Below are 19,423 nucleotides of genomic sequence, written 5' to 3' on the forward strand. Positions count from 1 at the left end.
GTTTCACTGACGGTGAGCAGCCTGACGCTGCTTCATTAACACCGCCGCTGTTTGACTCGGGGGCCGGGGCAGACGCACGTAATAACAGTCACCTGTTTTCATACCGACGAGCTAACGTGTCCAGGTTATAACCCTGTTGTCAATAAACACACGTGGACTGAAGCTAAATTGTCCACTGTCCACTGCAGCATGTGAATGCAATGAAAATAATAAAATCTGAGCCAACCAGCTGTTAAAATGTTGTCCAGGTTAATGTTTTGGCCATTAAAAGCCCTTCATTTCAAGATTTCAACTATGATCGGGCTTTAAACAGGTGGCTGACCTGTTCAGATGGGTGTAACTGCTACTAGTCAAATAATGTGAAATAGCATTTAATTTTACATGTATGCAATGCCATTTAAATGTAATTATAGATAATAATAATAATAATAATAATAATTACTGTGTAGTGTTGTAAATAGTCAACGGGAAGGATTTTAGTAAGATATAAGCCATGAGCACTACACAGCCAGAAAAAAACCTAGGCAGGACAAGTAAAAATATTGGGGCAAGTAGATTTGAGAAGTCGGGCAAGTAGAAAAAAACCTTAACGTTGAACCCTGCATGTGTTGAGCTGCTGCCGCTTAAGGTTAGACGGCACTGTACATAGAGCGGTTCTGCTCGTTAGTAATAAATTCTAATGTTGGATGTTCACTCCTTCACACAGATGAGTATAGAAAAATATTTTCAACGGCCGAAAAGGGCTCGACTTGGAGAGGAGGTAGGCCTACAGTCCGGACCACAGGTGCGACCTGTTCAGCAGCAGCAGGAGGAGGAGGAGGAGGAGGAGGTTGACTGACTGTGGCAGGACACCTCTGCCTCTGTTTCACTTCATGTTGCTGGTAAATAATATGGTTGTAGTAGTAGGCTAAAGTTAAATGATTTAGTATTCACTAATTAAAGGGGCAGAGCTTTAAGAGACATTTTAGCTTTTATATTTTATAAGATATATTTTTTGTAAGAACCACAATTAATAAATATATTTCAGTGAATAACTAATTGTTCAAATCTGTATATAAATATGTACATAAAGTGTTGTAATTATATTCCAACTCCGCGTTCTTCTTGGTCATCGCCGCTGCCGCCGCCACCCCCCGACCACACCACCACAAATAGATGCCTGTCCTGTGGGAAACACTGATATCCATGCACCAAATTAGTCAGATTTCTCAAACAGTTCGGCTCTAAATAAGCCTCCTACAGCCCATGGAAACACCTTTATCCGATCGTGTTCGGTTTTTGAAGTCGGACTAACACACCTGGATAATACGATTGGAAACCAGATCTCTCGAAGGGGGGTGTGCGGCCGAGGGCACCCTTCGTGTCGGCATGCATCAGCCTCAAAGTGCAGGATATAACCCGGCAGCAGATACCATTCAATAAAAACAGCAACGATTATAATGAGGAGGAGACTGGCTATTTGCTTCTCAAATTAAAAGAACAGAACATTTTCAAGTGCATCGATGGTAGAAAAAAAGTAACAGAGATTTATTTAGTAAGGTAAGGAAATATGAAAGAGAATGGAGCACGTATTACAAGGAGAATAATAAAGCGTACACAAACCTCTTCACGCAGCATTTCCAAACTGATTAACAAAAATTCTGTATTCCACACAACTGGCAAGATAGTCCAGAAAAATATCAACCAAGTCCATCTGGAACACTATCAGTGGTGGCACCAATGGTCTTTTCCTTGGGATTTAAAACTCATTCCATCAATCCACAGAACCTCTGCTGACTTAACTAGGGATGTCCCGATCCAGGTTTTTGCACTTCCGATCCGATACCGATATTGTTTTTGCATTTCCGATCCGATACCGATACTGACCGATACTGGCCTATCCGAGCATGTATTAAAGTTTAAAGTTATTTAGCCTACTTAGTTGTCAGAATCATGTTGAAAAGGGTTTTAGTACTCTTGATAACAACTAGCCAGCTGAATTAGGGGAGTTTGAATAATACACAATGGTTGGTAACAAGAAACTGACCTGTTTATTCAAGGATAAACACAAAATAGACAAAATTATACATGACAAACAGAAATGGCATCATTGAACTAGGGCTGGGCGATATGGCCTTTTTTTAATATTGCGATATTTTAAGGCCATATTGCGATACACAATATATATCTCGATATTTTGCCTTAGCCTTGAATGAACACTTGATGCATATAATCACAGCAGTATGATGATTCTATGTGTTTTGATTGATTGATTGAGACTTTTATTAGTAGGTTGCACAGTGAAGTACATATTCCGTACAAAAGTTTTTCAACTTGTTTAAGTCGGGGTCCACTTAAATTGATTCATGATACAGATATATACTATCAGATATATACTATCATCATAATACAGTCATCACACAAGATAATCATATTGAATTATTTACATTATTTATGTAAGTGTCAAAAAGACAGCCAAAAGAGTTTGATATGAGAATAAATCTAAAGTTAAAATATAGGGTAGAAATGCACCCATTTGCAGGAAATGTAGTCTTGATTTTCAAAATTTTCTTTCAAGGCTTGCATGTCTACATTAAAACATTCTTCTTCATACTGCATTAATATATGCTACTTTTAAACGTTCATGCAGAGAAGGAAATCACAACAAAAAAAATCACTAATTTTTTCATACGGTGTTGATGTGGAAATTTTTGCCTCAGCATTTTGATGGTGTGGACGTGTGGCACCGAATGGAGATAAGCGTCTCGACAGACGTCACAATATTTGAACAATGATGACGAAAACTGTTTTCTCTGTCGTGTCGAAAATTGTTATGCGCTTATTTTTTTATTAGATTTTGTGCGTGGCATAGATTTGCTATGCCCAGAGGACGCTTAAACAGTGCGCAATTACACAGGCGAGCACCTTAGAGGGAGCGTTGCTCGCACGGCTGCGCTAGCATCACAGCTAACGTTAACCATGCTGCTACCTCTCTGCTCGGGGAAGACGTATACGTATGTGACGTATGACCTGACAGTATGTGACGTGTGTAAGAAGGTGCACTTGCTGTCTGTGAGAGGGAGACACAGGAAAGAGTGAGAAGAGCCTGTCGTGTAATGCCAGCAGCTAAAAGCAACTGCGTGAGAATTCACAGACGTGTGGATGTGTTGAAGGTGTGCTGGAAAATGCGGAACGGAAATTATGGAGCAGCAGAAAAGTGGAATGTATTATTTAAATCGGTGCGTTGGAAAACACGGACCGGAGTTTTTTTTTAAACTGGATCTGGATCGGCATTTTCCCATGCCTTGCCGATACGCAATTTTTGGCAACTATCGGCGGCCGATCCGATCCAAATATCGGATCGGGACATCCCTAGAATGAACTCTGAGAGATTCAAAAGTTTTGTTTTCTCGGTCCAAACATTCCTTCGAAAAAACTTTGCCATGGGTCTTTCTTGACTTCAGACCTGCCCCCGCTCCGATACATTCTTGGTAGTAGCGTCATGTTGGTAGCACAATATAAGATCATTTCTCGATGCTGTTTGCTATTTAACATCAGCGTAGCCATTAGAGACCTAATATTTGTCATCTGTGTCACTATTACAGCGGACATCACAACATAGCTCGGCTGTTAACTTGTTGGAAGCCTCAGAGGCCTAGTGTGACATCATATAGGTCAACCGGGAAATAAATGAATTAACCGGGCTTAAAGGAAATAAGCAGTGTACGGGAGGCATAATAGTCGCATCAGAGAAAGTGCATGGACACTTGGACTTCACACATAGGTGTGAAAATACAAAAAAACAAACCATATGAGAAATCAGACTAATTTAGTGCATGGAAAACTAGGGTTTGTAGCTAGTGTCCAATGCTAGGCCTAATTTGGTGACCTAATTGGACATTTTGACTAATTAACAACGCAAACATTTATTTTTGCCAAATGATGGCACTCACCGAAGCCCTGAGCGTGTAAGACAAGAGGTGACATTGAGAGACAACAAGCATTGTTTTGTTACATATTTGACAATTGACATTCCAAATGTGAGCCATGTTAAAAGGCAACATTAAAGAGACTCACGCGTCAGACATGGTTTCAGCTCTTTGTGTGTGTCTCTGTGACAGGAGACAGCAAGACAATCATTCCACAACAATACTCTATGACTTTGTCTTTAGGTCAAACATGCAACCTAGGCACCATAGAGCATACCATTTAACAGTTATCTGAAATCTTGTACGCAAACTCCATCATTTTATATGCTCAATTCTTCTTCTTACCTTACACAATTCAGCGACCAAATACTGTCAGGGTTCCTTTTCTCAGATGACAGGGACAGCAAAAACGAGGGTGGATATATAGATTCCTGCGTCCTTGTGAGTGGCTCTCCAAAATAGAACCTCTGTTCTCACCATTCTTGACCCGAGGTGTGAAAATGTCCACCTGTGATGCTTCCTTAAAGGCCCCTTCTCCTCAAGTAGTACCGTATTTTCCGCACTATAAGGCGCACCGGATTATTAGCCGCACCTTCAATGAATTACATATTTCATAACTTTGTCCACCAATAAGCCGCCCCGGATTATAAGCCGCGCCTACGCTGCGCTAAAGGGAATGTCAAAAAAACAGTCAGATAGTTCAGTCAAACTTTACTAATATATTGAAAACCAGCGTTCTAACAACTCTGTCCCAAAATGTACGCAAATGTGCAATCACAAACATAGTAAAATTCAAAATGGTGTAGAGCAATAGCAACATAATGTTGCTCGAACGTTAATGTCACAACACACAAAATAAACATAGCGCTCACCTTCTGAAGTTATTCTTCATTCGTAAATCCTTCGAATTCTTTGTCTTCGGTGTCCGAATTGAAAAGTTGCGCAAGCGTGGTATCCAAAATGGCCGGTTCCGTCTCGTCGAAGTCATCGGAGTCAGTGTCGCTGTTGTTCTGTGAATCCTGCCTTCCGGAAAGCTCGGACCACAGTTGTGACCGAAATATCTGCCCAGGCATTTACGATCCACTGGCAAATGTTGGCGTATGTCGTCCGGCGCTGTCTGCCCGTCTTAGTGAAGGTGTGTTCGCCTTCGGAGCTGTGTGAAAAAAGCCACCCGGCCTCTTCGCGTAAACTTCCCTTAACCACTCGCTCATCTTTTCTTCATCCATCCATCCCTTCGAGTTAGCTTTTATGATGACGCCGGCTGGAAAGGTCTCTTTTGGCAAGGTCTTCCTTTTGAATATCACCATGGGTGGAAGTTAGCATGGCAAGCTAGAACCACAGTGAAGGATGACTTCTCATTCCCTGTGGTGCGAATATTCACCGTACGTGCTCCCGTTCCACAGTGCGGTTCACAGGAATATCAGTTGCTGTGAAATACGGTAGTAATCCGTGTGCGGATGGAGAGATTGCGTCTTTTTATGAACCGGATCCTTGTCGCTTAGTAGGAGCCATTTTGTGGTCTTTACAGATGTAAACAGGAAATGAAACGTACGGTGATATCCGCGCGTTTTTTCTTCTTCTTCCGGGGGCGGGTGGTTGCTTACAGTAGAAGAAGAAGCGCTTCCTGTTCTATGGGGGCGGGTGCTTTCCTTGGCGGTTGCTTGCGTAGAAGAAGAAGCGCTTCCTGTTCTACCGGGAAAAAAGATGGCGGCTGTTTACCGAAGTTGCGAGATCGAAACTTTATGAAAATGAATCGTAATAAAGCGCACCGGGTTATAAGGCGCACTGTCAGCTTTTGAGAAAATGTGTGGTTTTTAGGTGCGCCTTATAGTGCGGAAAATACGGTAATTAAGTACCTGCTGGGAGAGGCTTGAGTGCCACATAGTGGGTAGTACTGTAAATGAAGAGGTCCATCATGCATGGGCGGTTTTTTGCTGTAAATATAAATAATCACAAGATAACATAAACAAGCTACTTAAAGGCCTACTGAAATGCGATTTTCTTATTCAAACGGAGATAGCAGGTCCATTCTATGTGTCATCCTTGATCATTTCGCGATATTGCCATATTTTTGCTGAAAGGATTTAGTAGAGAACATCGACGATAAAGTTCGCAACTTTTGGGCGCTGATAAAAAAAAAGAGCCTTGCCTGTACCGGAAGTAGCAGACGAGTAGCGTGACGTCACAGGTTGTGGAGCTCCTCACATCTGCACATTGTTTACAGTCATGGCCACCAGCGGCGAGAGCGATTCGGACCGAGAAAGCGACGATTTCCCCATTAATTTGAGCGAGGATGAAAGATTCGTGGATGAGGAAAGTGAGAGTGAAGGACTAGAGGGCAGTGGGAGCGATTCAGATAGGGAAGATGCTGTGAGAGGCGGGTGGGACCTGATATTCAGCTGGGAATGACTAAAACAGTAAATAAACACAAGACATATATATACTCTATTAGCCACAACACAACCAGGCTTATATTTAATATGCCACAAATTAATCCCGCATAACAAACACCTCCCCCCTCCCGCCCATATAACCCGCCAATACAACTCAAACACCTGCACAACACACTCAATCCCACAGCCCAAAGTACCGTTCACCTCCCCAAAGTTCATACAGCACATATATTTCCCCAAAGTCCCCAAAGTTACGTACGTGACATGCACATAGCGGCACGCACGTACGGGCAAGCGATCAAATGTTTGGAAGCCGCAGCTGCATGCGTACTCACGGTACCGCGTCTGCGCATCCAACTCAAAGTCCTCCTGGTAAAAGTCTCTATTGTCCCAGTTCTCCACAGGCCAATGGTAAAGCTTGACTGTCATCTTCCGGGAATGTAAACAATGAAACACCGGCTGTGTTTGTGTTGTTGCTGCAGTCGGCCGCAATACACCGCTTCCCACCGACAGCTTTCTTCTTTGCTGTCTCCATTGTTCATTGAACAAATTGCAAAAGATTCACCAACACAGATGTCCAGAATACTGTGGAATTTTGCGATGAAAACAGACGACTTAATAGCTGGCCACCATGCTGTCCCAAAATGTCCTCCACAATCCGTGACGTCACGCGCTGACGTCATCATACCGAGACGTTTTCAGCAGGATATTACGCGCAAAATTTAAAATTGCACTTTAGTTAGCTAACCCCGCCGTATTGGCATGTGTTGCCATGTTAAGATTTCATCATTGATATATAAACTATCAGACTGCGTGGTCGGTAGTAGTGGGTTTCAGTAGGCCTTTAACTGTTTACCTTCTAATCATAAATACCGTATTTTTCGGAGTATAAGTTGCTCCGGAGTATAAGTCGCACCGGCCGAAAATGCATAATAAAGAAGGGAAAAAAACATATATAAGTCGCACTGGAGTATAAGTCGCATTTTTGGGGGAAATTTATTTGATAAAACCCAGCACCAAGAATAGACATTTGAAAGGCAATTTAAAATAAATAAAGAATAGTGAACAACAGGCTGAATAAGTGTACGTTATATGAGGCATAAATAACCAACTGGTATGTTAACGTAACATATTATGGTAAGAGTCATTCAAATAACTATAACATATAGAACATGCTATACGTTTACCAAACAATCTGTCACTCCTAATCGCTAAATCCCATGAAATCTTATACGTCTAGTCTCTTACGTGAATGAGATAAATAATATTATTTGACAAGTATAACCCATTTATCATTTATTTATTATATGTTACGGTAATGTGTTAATAATTTCACACATAAGTCGCTCCTGAGTATAAGTCGCACCCCCGGCCAAACTATGAAAAAAACTGCGGCTTATAGTCCGAAAAATACGGTAGATGTTTTACACCCATTTTAATTATAACTATGTTGCATTTAGGTTTTGCCAACAAATAGTTATTTCTCCGAAAGGCGCATTACTACATTTTTGGCCTCAGATCCGATCCAATTTTGAGTCTTGATCCGATAAAATGTTTTATAGCAAGTAAACATATTTTTATTACCGTAAGTCTATCCTATTAAATTAAAATGTGCAAGTATAGTTGTAAATCAGATGATGTATTAAAGGGGAACATTATCACAATTTCAGAATGGTTAAAACCATTAAAAATCAGTTCCCAGTGGCTTATTATATTTGTCGAAGTTTTTTTTTAAATTTTACCCATCACGCAATATCCCGAAAAAAAGCTTCAAAGTGCCTGATTTTAACCATCGTTATAAACACCCGTCCATTTTCCTGTGACGTCACATAGTGAAGCCAACACAAACAAACATGGCGGAAAGAACAGCAAGCTATAGCGACATTAGCTCGGATTCAGACTCGGATTTCAGCGGCTTAAGCGATTCAACAGATTACGCATGTATTGAAACGGATGGTTGTAGTGTGGAGGCAGGTAGCGAAAACGAAATTGAAGAAGAAACTGAAACTATTGAGCCATATCGGTTTGAACCGTATGCAAGCGAAACCGACGAAAACGACACGGGAGAAAGCGAGGATGAATTCGGCGATCGCCTTCTAACCAACGATTGGTATGTGTTTGTTTGGCATTAAAGGAAACTAACAACTATGAACTAGGTTTACAGCATATGAAATACATTTGGCAACAACATGCACTTTGAGAGTGCAGACAGCCCAATTTTCATCAATTAATATATTCTGTAGACATACCCTCATCCACGCTCTTTTCCTGAAAGCTGATCTGTCCAGTTTTGGAGTTGATGTCAGCAGGCCAGGGAAGCTAGGGTCGATAGGGGGTTTAGCTCGCTCGTCTGCGGGAACAAACTGCCGCCGTTGCTTGCCGTGCTACCGAGGTCCTTTGTCCCTGAATTGCACACACACTCCTGCAGATTCAATGGGGGTCTGGCGGCAGATTTCTTTGACTTTATCGTTGGAAATGCATCTGCTTTGAGTGTCGCAGGATATCCACACATTCTTGCCATCTCTGTCGTAGCATAGCTTTCGTCGGTAAAGTGTGCGGAACAAACGTCCAATTTCTTGCCACTTTCGCATCTTTGGGCCACTGGTGCAACTTGAATCCGTCCCTGTTCGTGTTGTTACACCCTCCGACAACACACCGACGAGGCATGATGTCTCCAAGGTACGGAAAACAGTCGAAAAAAACGGAAAATAACAGAGCTGATTTGACTCGGTGTTTGAGAAAATGGCGGATCGCTTCCCGATGTGACGCCGAGCGCGAATATTAGAAAGGCTTTTAATTCGCCAAAATTCACCCATTTAGAGTTCGGAAATCGGTTATAAAAAATATATGGTCTTTTTTCTGCAACATCAAGGTATATATTGACGCTTACATAGGTCTGGTGATAATGTTCCCCTTTAAATATGTGGTATTGAATGCTACATACTATTTTTTAACAAAATAAAGTGCCTTAATGCCTTTAACAATAGCAAAACCTACTATTGGCTCCCATTCAAATAATTTGGGTTTTGCCCCAGTGATGTACTGAGGGGCCCCACCATGCAACTGAAGAGTAGGGGCATAACAAGTCAGTAATGTACTGAGGGGCCCCACCATGCAACTGAAGAGTAGGGGCATAACAAGTCAGTGATGTACTGAGGGGCCCAAACATGCAACGCACAGAAAGTCAGGACTAAAATCTTCAACTGAATTTGACTGGAAGCCAATGAAGACTGGATCAAATGGATTATGGGGGTGACATGGACTGTTCTGGGTGAACCGGTCTAAAGTCTGGCAGCTGCATTTTGTAGCGTCTGAAGTCTCTAACAAGTGTTGACTTGTTGAAAAGAGTGGAGAGAATTGCAATAGTTAATAGGAGATGAAAAGGCTCTGCTGCCATCTCCAGGCTGCTGAGGAGAAGTACAACAGCAATCCTGTCAAAGTGCATCATCATGAGAGCTGTTTCTAAGGTGGTGAGATGTGTAGATTCTACACCTGCAGGATAGAGAATCAACACAAGGGAAGAAGTAGAAGAAGAAGGGAAGGTGCTAGTTGTTTGCCTGGTTGTGGTTGTGTGGGAGTCAGATGTTTCATATGTCAGTCAAGAGGCTGTGACTCACAATGACCTCTCGTAAAGACGCCTAGGCAAGTGAACTATCACAAGAATAGTCAAGAATGCGTCTTGGGTCAAATACATAACTTCACCTTTATCATTGTGAGATTGATCTACTTTTAGTCAGCCCGGGGGTAATATAAATAAAGAACACCAGGGCCGTCATATTTTTCTACACTGCTGTTAGAATGACAACATTCACACACCAGGGCCCATTTAGTGTTTATTAGGTTCATTGATGTGAGAAAATTAAACACAGGTGAGTTTTAAAATGTATTTAGCGAGCAATGTTTTTTCCCCCCAAAGATTTAGTTGAATTTCTATTTTACAAAAAAAATTACGTACCGTATTTTTCGGAGTATAAGTCGCGCTGGAGTATAAGTCGCACCGGCCGAAAATGCATATTAAAGAAGGAAAAAAACATATATAAGTCGCACTAAAGTAGGGATGTCCCGATCCGATATTTGCCAAAAAATGCGTATCGGCAAGGCATGGGAAAATGCCGATCCAGATCCAGTTTAAAAAAAAAACTCCGGTCCGTGTTTTCCAACGCACAGATTTAAATAATACATTCCACTTTTCTGCTGCTCCCTATTTCCGTTCCGCATTTTCCAGCACACCTTCAACACATCCACAGGTCTGTGGATTCTCACGCAGTTGCTTTTAGCTGCTGGCATTACACTACAGGCTCTTCCCACTCCTTCTTCTGTCTCCTTCTCACAGACAGCAAGCGCACCTTCTTACACACGTCACATACTGTCACGTCATACGTCACATACTGTCACGTCATACGTCACATACGCATACGTCCTCTCCCAGCAGAGAGGTAGCAGCATGGCTAACGTTAGCTGTGATGCTAGCGCAGCCGCTAAGGTGCGCGCCTGCGCACAGCAAATCTACGCCATGCACAAAATCAAATAAAAAAATAAGCGCATAACAATTTTCGACACACGGACACGACAGAGAAAACAGTTTTCGTCATCATTGTTCAAATATTGCAACGTCTGTCGAGACGCTTATCTCCATTCGGTGCCACACGTCCACACCATCAAAATGCTGAGGCAAAAATTTCCAGATCAACACCGCATGAAAAAAATAGTGATTTTTTTTAGTTGCGATTTCCTTCTCTGCATGAAAGTTTAAAAGTAGCGTATATTAATGCAGTATGAAGAAGAATGTTTTAATGTAGACATACAAGCCTTGAAAGAAAATTTTGAAAATCAAGACTACATTTCCTGCAAATGGGTGCATTTCTACCCTATATTTTAACTTTAGATTTATTCTCATATTAAACTCTTTTGGCTGTCTTTCACTTACATCCGGCGCCCCCCTCCACACCCCGGATTATAAATAATTCAATGCGATTATCTTGTGTGATGACTGTATTATGATGATAGTATATATCTGTATCATGAATCAATTTAAGTGGACCCCGACTTAAAGAAGTTGAAAAACTTATTGGGGTGTTACCATTTAGTGGTCACTTGTACGGAATATGTACTTCACTGTGTAACCTACTAATAAAAGTCTCAATCAATCAATCAAAACACATAGAATCATCATACTGCTGTGATTATATGCATCAAGTGTTCATTCAAGGCTAAGGCAAAATATCGAGATATATATCGTGTATCGCAATATGGCCTTAAAATATCGCAATATTAAAAAAAGGCCATATCGCCCAGCCCTAGTTCAATGATGCCATTTCTGTTTGTCATGTATAATTTTGTCTATTTTGTGTTTATCCTTGAATAAACAGGTCAGTTTCTTGTTACCAACCATTGTGTATTATTCAAACTCCCCTAATTCAGCTGGCTAGTTGTTATCAAGAGTACTAAAACCCTTTTCAACATGATTCTGACAACTAAGTAGGCTAAATAACTTTAAACTTTAATACATGCTCGGATAGGCCAGTATCGGTCAGTATCGGTATCGGATCGGAAGTGCAAAAACCTGGATCGGGACATCCCTACACTGGAGTATAAGTCACATTTTTTGGGGGAAATGTATTTGATAAAAGCCAACACCAAGAATAGACATTTGAAAGGCAATTTAAAATAAATAAAGAATAGTGAACAACAGGCTGAATAAGTGTACGTTATATGAGGCATAAATAACCAACTGGTATGTTAACGTAACATATTATGGTAAGAGTCATTCAAATAACTATAACATATAGAACATGCTATACGTTTACCAAACAATCTGTCACTCCTAATCGCTAAATCCCATGAAATCTTATACGTCTAGTCTCTTACGTGAATGAGATAAATAACATTATTTGATTTTTTACGCTAATGTCTTAATAATTTCACACATAAGTCGCTCCTGAGTAGAAGTCCAAACTATGAAAAAAACTGCCACTTATAGTTAGAAAAATACGGTATATGAGTATTAAGTAATCAAGTATCAAAATAGTTGGGGTGGCTCTATTTTCTTTTATTAGTTGCATTAACATTCTGTGGGATTTTTGTAAATAAAATAAGTTGAAATATAGAATTTTGACCACCTACATTTTCACGTACATACATCTTTGCATCGACGGATGACGTGCTGTAAAATTATGTGTAAAGGATATAACTTTTGTTACGACGATGCTATTGATGGGATAGGCGCCAGCACCCCCCGCGACCCCGAAAGGGACAAGCGGTAGAAAATGGATAGATGGATTATTTTTGTTTGTCATTTTACGTATTCTTGCAAATAGTTTTCATATTTACTGACTACGTTTTGGAGGACACAAATAAGCAGATAAGGTGTCCACGATAGCTTGATGAGACTGTTTTATTATCAGCACCAGACACCATAAGGTGCAACATGTATGTACACTACTACTCATCTACTGTCCCGCATCAAAGAGCTTCTTCCTGCCCTCCATACCAGACATGGCCTCCACATTCTTACGCCAGTCAGTCACTTCCTCCTTCTGTTCATGAGAAGAGAACAATTCTCCTTAGAAATCAATCAACCTCATTTGGCATTCTTTCAGTTTCCGTGAGTCGACCAGGGTTCAAAGAAATGCTGTGCATCTTGCCGGTCTTACCTTCTCCTCTTCTTTCTTCACGGTCTTGAGGTTGGCCTTGAAGTCCACGGACTCTTTCACCTTGGAGCCCAGCAGAGCTCCCAGCATGGCGTCGGCCGAAATCTTCACCCTCTTCAGGGCTGGTCGCTTCATCTTGCCCTTCAGCTCAAAGATCTTGGCGGTCAGATCTACAAACTAGAAGGGCACGATCAACCAAATTCCTAATCATCAAAATCCTGGTCACCCGAATTAGCGGGGCAAACCTCCTTGTTGCTCTTGGACACCTTGGCGTCGATGTCATAGCGCTCTTCGTCAACCACGTCGATTTTGTGGTGCAGTTCTTTGCACAGAGCCTAATGGCAGCAAAACATCAAAGTTGTGGCAACAGTAACCTTAAGAAACAAACCTATATTCATTATGTTAATCATTCATGTACCATGAATTGATGAAAGTGGACCCCGACTTAAACAAGTTGAAAAACGTATTGGGGTGTTACCATTTAGTGGTCAATTGTACGGAATATGTATCTACTAATAAACGTCTCAATCAATCAATCAAAGATTACCACAATGCAGGGATGCCCACACTTTTTCAGCAGTTGAGATACTTTGCAAATGACCAAGTTGAGGTGATCTACCTCATCTTATATATGTGTGTGAATGTATGTATGTAAGAATATAAATTATAAATTATATACATATATACACACTAGAGATGCGCGGATAGGCAATTATTTCATCCGCAACCGCATCAGAAAGTCGTCAACCATCCGCCATCCACCCGATCTAACATTTAATCAGAACCGCACCCGCCCGCACCCGCCCGTTGTTATATATCTAATATAGACGATGCAAGGCATTAGTGAGGTTATAAAGCTTTTGCCTGTTAAAGAAAGGAGACTGATCCAATGCAGCACAGACATTCGCGTGCCACGCTGTCACGGCCCAGACACACATCAGTGCGCAATCATATGGGAGCCGCGCTGAGCGCACCTCCAAGCGCGTCTCGCTGCCGGCGACGGCCGGGTATGGGCCCGACGCACCAGCGCCATCCATTTTCAGGGCTAGTTGATTCGGCAGGTGGGTTGTTACACACTCCTTAGCGGGTTCCGACTTCCATGGCCACCGTCCTGCTGTCTATACCAACCAGGGTGAGCCCCACCCCTTTCGTGAGCGCACTGTGCGCGGAGTGACCCCTGTTATGCGCCCCTGGCAACAGGGGTGGCGGGCAGGTAAGCTGCGCGGGCGGAGCGCGCGGAGTGACCCCTGTTACGAGCCCCCGGCCACGGGGGTGGCGGGCAGGTAAGCTGCGCGGGCGGAGCGCGCGGAGTGACCCCTGTTACGAGCCCCTGGCCACGGGGGTGGCGGGCAGGTAAGCTGCTTACCTGCTGCGCGTGACGCCGGCCGCGGCGAAGGCGGACGAGGCGGGGTGTCGGTGCGGTGGGCGCGGTGGTGACCCTGGACGTGCGTCGGGCCTTTCTCGCGGATCGCCTCAGCTACGGCTCCCGGTGGGGCTCTCTCGGGGGAAGGGGCCTCGGTCCCGGACCCCGGCGAGGCGTCCCTTCTCCGCTCCGTAAAAGTGTCCATCTCTTTTTTTTTTTCTTCTGTTGTGGCATATGCAGCAGTTGCCTGCTCGTTTTTCGTATGGGTAACGACATTAACATATGTATATATATTTCCGAATTGGTTTAACTGCCAACCGCCTGAATCTATTTAAAATCTAATTTTTTTTTTTATTTCAACCGCCCGACCCGACCCGCGGATAAAATCTAATTTTTTTTTATTTCAACCGCCCGATCCGCGGATAATCCACGGACTCCGCGGTTGTGTCCGCAAACCGCGCATCTCTAATACACACATATATATGAAGATGAGGTAGATCACCTCCACTTGGTCATTTGAAAAGTAGCTCGCCTGCTGAAAATGTGTGAGCACCTCTGCCTTACAATATAAACACTGTATAATAATTTTTATCAGTTATTTCTTCGGTTTAAGAGCATGATGTAAACCAGGGGTCCCCAAACTTTTTGACTCGGGGGCCGCATTGGGTTAAAACAATTTGGCCAGGGGCCGGGCTGTATGTGTGTGTGTGTGTATATATATATATATATATATATATACTCAGTGGCCTAGTGGTTAGAGTGTCCGCCCTGAGATTGGTAGGTTGTGAGTTCAAACCCCGGCCGAGTCATACCAAAGACTATAAAAATGGGACCCATTACCTCCCTCCTTGGCACTCAGCATCAAGGGTTGGAATTGGGGGTTAAATCACCAAAATGATTCCCGGGCGCGGCACCGCTGCTGCCCACTGCTCCCCTCACCTCCCAGGGGGTGATCAAGGGGATGGGACAAATTTCACCACACCTAGTGTGTGTGTGACAATCATTGGTACTTTAACTATATATATATATATATATATATATATATATATAAAATAGGGTTGTAACGGTACACAAACATTTCGGTTCGGTACGTACCTCGGTTTAGAGGTCACTGCTCGGTTCGTTTTCGGTACAGTAAGAAAACAACAAAATATAAATTTTTGGGTTATTTATTTACCAAATTTGCAAAATCTTCCACCAAAAAATGTTTCCTTTGTGGAATATTTGATGTGAAGTAATCGGAACCTTGGATAGGTCAATAATTAATAATAACATTGATTTTGATTCAATATTATGTTTTGAGCAATGACAGTTTGAAAAAGAAAAAAAAACAGCTTTGTTTTATTAGTCAACATTGCAACTTTTTCTAAATTACATTTAACCTTTAAGCTTTTTTATTTCACTTTTGTTATGTTTTTGTTTATTTTAATAGTATTTTTAGAATGTGCCGTGGGCCTTTAAAACACGAGCTGTGGGCCGCAAATGACCTCCGGGGCACACTTTTGACACCCCTGCTACAGATAATAAAAAATTTAATCTGATAAATCTATGGATAAAAAGCAGAGCCTGGCGACGCATGCGCGTTTATCATAACTCTCTCTCTCTCTCTCTGTCTCTGCCCCTCCCTCACCAATGCTGCTGCGTGTGCACAATTTGTTTTGTTTTTAACCTCTTCTTAACCCTGAATGCACATTGAAAATACACGCAACCCTAACTCAAAATGCCGGACATTTGAGGCATGTAAGAAACTTTACCCTGACAGCTCCGCAAAAGAGGACATGTCCGGTGAAAAGAGGACGTATGGTCAGTCTATCGTAGCCTAACATGCCGTGTGTTGTGCCTCGGTGTGCATTGTTTACACAACGTGCGTTACGCTACTTAATATGTCCGTGTGGAAACTCGTTCGGTACACCTCCGAACCGAACTGAAACCCCCGTACCGAAACGGTTCAATACAAATACACGTACTGTTACACCCCTAATATGTATGTAATATGTATGTATGTATATATATATATATATATATATATATATATATATATATATATATACTGTATATTCACAGTAGTGCTGACAACTTCCACATTTTCAAACTTACATTGTGGCGGGCAAAAAAGTCCTCCTTTCTGTCCAATACCACATGAAAGTGGTTGTTTTTTGTTTGTCCAGCTTCCATACTCCTTTTTATACACTTTAAAAGAATTACATTGATGGCAAACTCTGTAACCTGGTAGCTTGTGTGCGCTAGCTTTCGGAGACTCTTATTTTGTTAGCGCAAGCAGGATGGAGCAACACTTTTATTGTGAAGACAGGAAGTGTGCGGTCGGTCTTTGGGTTTTTGATGGCAGGTACGGCGCGAGAGTCTGTTTCTCTGACAGTGTTTTTTATTTTTATTTTTTACACTGAGCTGGCAGGAGCCGGTGTCATCTCACAAGATCCTTGGATGCCTTGAATGCAGTGACGTGCAGTCACTAGAGGCAGGTGAGGCGGGGCCTCACCTGCCATCATGGAAAGAAAAATAATGTAAAAATTTTTTTTTTTAATTAAATTGTTATATATATCCAGTGATTATACTATAAAGTTATTTTCCATTTAACTTCACCAGTTTTAGATTATTTTTATTTAAAATCGCTGAATTTTCACATTTGCCGTTCAAATACTGAGAAGAGACGGTGCGGTGAACAGCAGCCAGTTGAGGCACGTCACTGCGTTGTGCCTCAACATGGATTGCGGACTCGGCTAACTGCTGGTCTGCTGTGCAGTGAGATCGTATTGCTATATGAATTATATTATACATTTCCATAGTTTAGTTAGCTGAGGTATATAATGTACAGTGTATTTTGTCAACAACTGTATGTGTGTAAAGTATTTCTTGTGCTGAGCGATCATAAAACGGCTGCAAAAGATGCACTGGCTGAGGCTCGCCTCCTGCACCCCCGCCGTAGAATGCACGGCAACCCCTGACGGGAGTGTTATATCAACTAAAGCCTACACTTAAAATTTCCACGTGCAAGATTGAATCTATTTAAAAAAGTTATTTCATAAGAAGCCAAAAAGTGCAAAAACAATAATGTTCGTGTTGGAGGAGTTGTGAATGACTGCAGGGCCACAACATTATGTACACCTGCAGACTGCAGGTGTACCTAATTCACAACTCCTCCAACACGAACATTATTGTTTTTGCACTTTTTGGCTTCTTATTAAATAACTTTTGTAACCTATTTTTATGGGCTTTCCTCTTTGTGATGTTAAGTTCCTGTTATGCGCTGTTATACAGTATATGCCTTGAGCTCTTATTTTGAAGGCGCTAAGAGCGGACACGTTGGAGTGGAGCGGAAGTTTTTGAAAGAAGGTAAATAAAGTGGTCCTCGTGTAAACTGGAGCCTCCGTGTTTGTTATTTTGTAGTTTCATACAGTATAGGCGACATTTATAAACCCTCGGTTACACTTTTTTAAATAGATTCAATCTTGCACGTGGAAAGTTTAAGTGAGGGCTTTAGTTGATATAAACACTCTCGTCAGGGATTGCATTAATCCAGCACAATAGCGGCTCATGGATTTATTTTATAAGTAAAGGTAAGACCATAATAACGTTTTTTTTATTAAATGTGCTTTTTTGTGTGCTACAGTTTGTATGTGTAAAGTTAAAGTACCAATGATTGTCACACACACACTAGGTGTAATGAAATTTGTCCTCTGCATTTGACCCATCCCCTTGCTCACCCCCTGGGATGTGAGGGGAGCAGTGGGCAGCAGCGGTGCCGCGCCCGGGAATAATTTTTGGTGATTTAATAACCCCCAATTCCAAGCCTTGATGCTGAGTGCCAAGCAGGGAAGAATGCTGGTATGAGCTTTTAAACATAACCTGTTAACTGCTGCCAATCAAATGGTGAATAAGATACTCTTTAGGGTTCATATGTTTGTAAATCTGACTGTGATGAAGTCAGTGCCTCACCAGCCATCAACCTCACCGCACGTCACTGCTTGAATGTCAATCAAATGACGAAAGTGACATCTTAGTGAAGAATGATGATCGCTAATTTTAGGTCTATTTTTTTCAATGCCTGGCTGACAATCGACTGACACACCCTCCGCCATCACCATCAACGTAATGGGCACCCCTGCCATAATGTCTCATGTACAGTATTTTATTGAGCAAGGGCATCATTGATGCATAAATCCGACAAAAACGGCCTAAATTTGGCTGGAGATGGTATTGGTTTGTCAAAATATGACATGGCACAAGAGTGACAGGGGTCAGTTACAAAGAGGAAATCCAATATGTCGTCTGCAGGCATGTGAACATTGTGTGTACTTGGCAGCAGACATTGACATGGCCAAGCTGCTGGTGCACGTACCTGAAGGTCCTGCACTGACAGCCCAGACAGCTGGAGCAGGGGAACTCTCTCACTCAAGGCAGATTCTCGCTCCTGGCGCTTTTGCTCCTTCTCCTTCTCCAGCATGGCACTTGCCATCTTCAGCAGTTTGGTCTGAGGGAAACAAGAGAAACAGATCCTTATCATCTCCGCCCTTACAAGAGCTTTGCAGTGAATTGTAAAAACCGATAAGTACCTTAAGGGTCAGTCTGCGAGATGCAGAAATCTTGGATTTTCTCTGCACAGAAAGCCAAACGTTGTTGTAAAGCAATTGTGGCATTAAATGTGTCGCAATATAAATGACTTACCGGTCTGTTGAGGACATCGAGGGGTGAAAGAAATATGATTTATGCAACAAAGAAAACCACAGACGTTGATAGTAGCATTAAAATGCAAAGATAACTTACGCCTCTGACATGTTGGGAAGCCTTTGGTCTGCAAGAAAAACACAATTGTGGCATTTTAATTCAAACGCGTGCACAAGGACAAAACACATAAATTGTGCACATATTGGTATTGTTACAGTGCAAAAAGTCAAAGCAGAATTGCTTTTTTTTTTATTGAAAAAATATTTTTATTAGTTTTTTTATAATTGGCTTATTATAAGTAATATGTATATTATATGATATGATATGTGTCAAGACTTGGTCCTGGGTGTTTGCTTTTCCGGGATGCAGCGGAAAGTTGGCACGGGCGAGACGGGAATGAAGGTACATGATTTATTTAAACTATCA

At 42.0% G+C, this 19,423-nt stretch overlaps 2 protein-coding genes across 3 annotated transcripts in view; both read right to left on the reverse strand.

The window, feature by feature from the left end:
* Positions 1-4,348, reverse strand: part of LOC133612748 (troponin I, slow skeletal muscle-like) — an 8,835-nt gene extending 4,487 nt beyond the window's left edge. Inside the window, exon 1 of the mRNA XM_061970420.2 lies at positions 4,259-4,348. The gene's annotated coding sequence lies outside the window, so the exon portion shown is untranslated. The remainder of the gene's footprint in view (positions 1-4,258) is intronic.
* Positions 4,349-12,694: 8,346 nt separating this feature from the next.
* LOC133612185 (troponin I, slow skeletal muscle-like) lies at positions 12,695-19,178 on the reverse strand. Of its 2 annotated transcripts, XM_061969352.2 has the most exons (6): positions 18,998-19,178; positions 18,886-18,927; positions 18,672-18,803; positions 13,197-13,286; positions 12,955-13,128; positions 12,695-12,837 (listed from the first exon to the last, which is right to left on the reverse strand). In XM_061969352.2, the coding sequence occupies exons 3-6, from the start codon at positions 18,786-18,788 to the stop codon at positions 12,751-12,753; spliced, it is 468 nt and encodes a 155-aa protein (XP_061825336.1). In that variant the 5' UTR covers positions 18,789-18,803; positions 18,886-18,927; positions 18,998-19,178; the 3' UTR covers positions 12,695-12,750. The 2 variants fall into 2 exon arrangements, with proteins under 2 accessions (XP_061825336.1, XP_072769993.1); XM_072913892.1 differs by lacking the exon at positions 18,998-19,178 and having other exon boundaries at positions 18,886-18,945.
* Between the last annotated feature and the right edge of the window lie 245 nt (positions 19,179-19,423).

The sequence above is a fragment of the Nerophis lumbriciformis genome, linkage group LG10 (assembly GCF_033978685.3).
Source record: "Nerophis lumbriciformis linkage group LG10, RoL_Nlum_v2.1, whole genome shotgun sequence".
NCBI classification, from domain to species: domain Eukaryota; kingdom Metazoa; phylum Chordata; class Actinopteri; order Syngnathiformes; family Syngnathidae; genus Nerophis; species Nerophis lumbriciformis.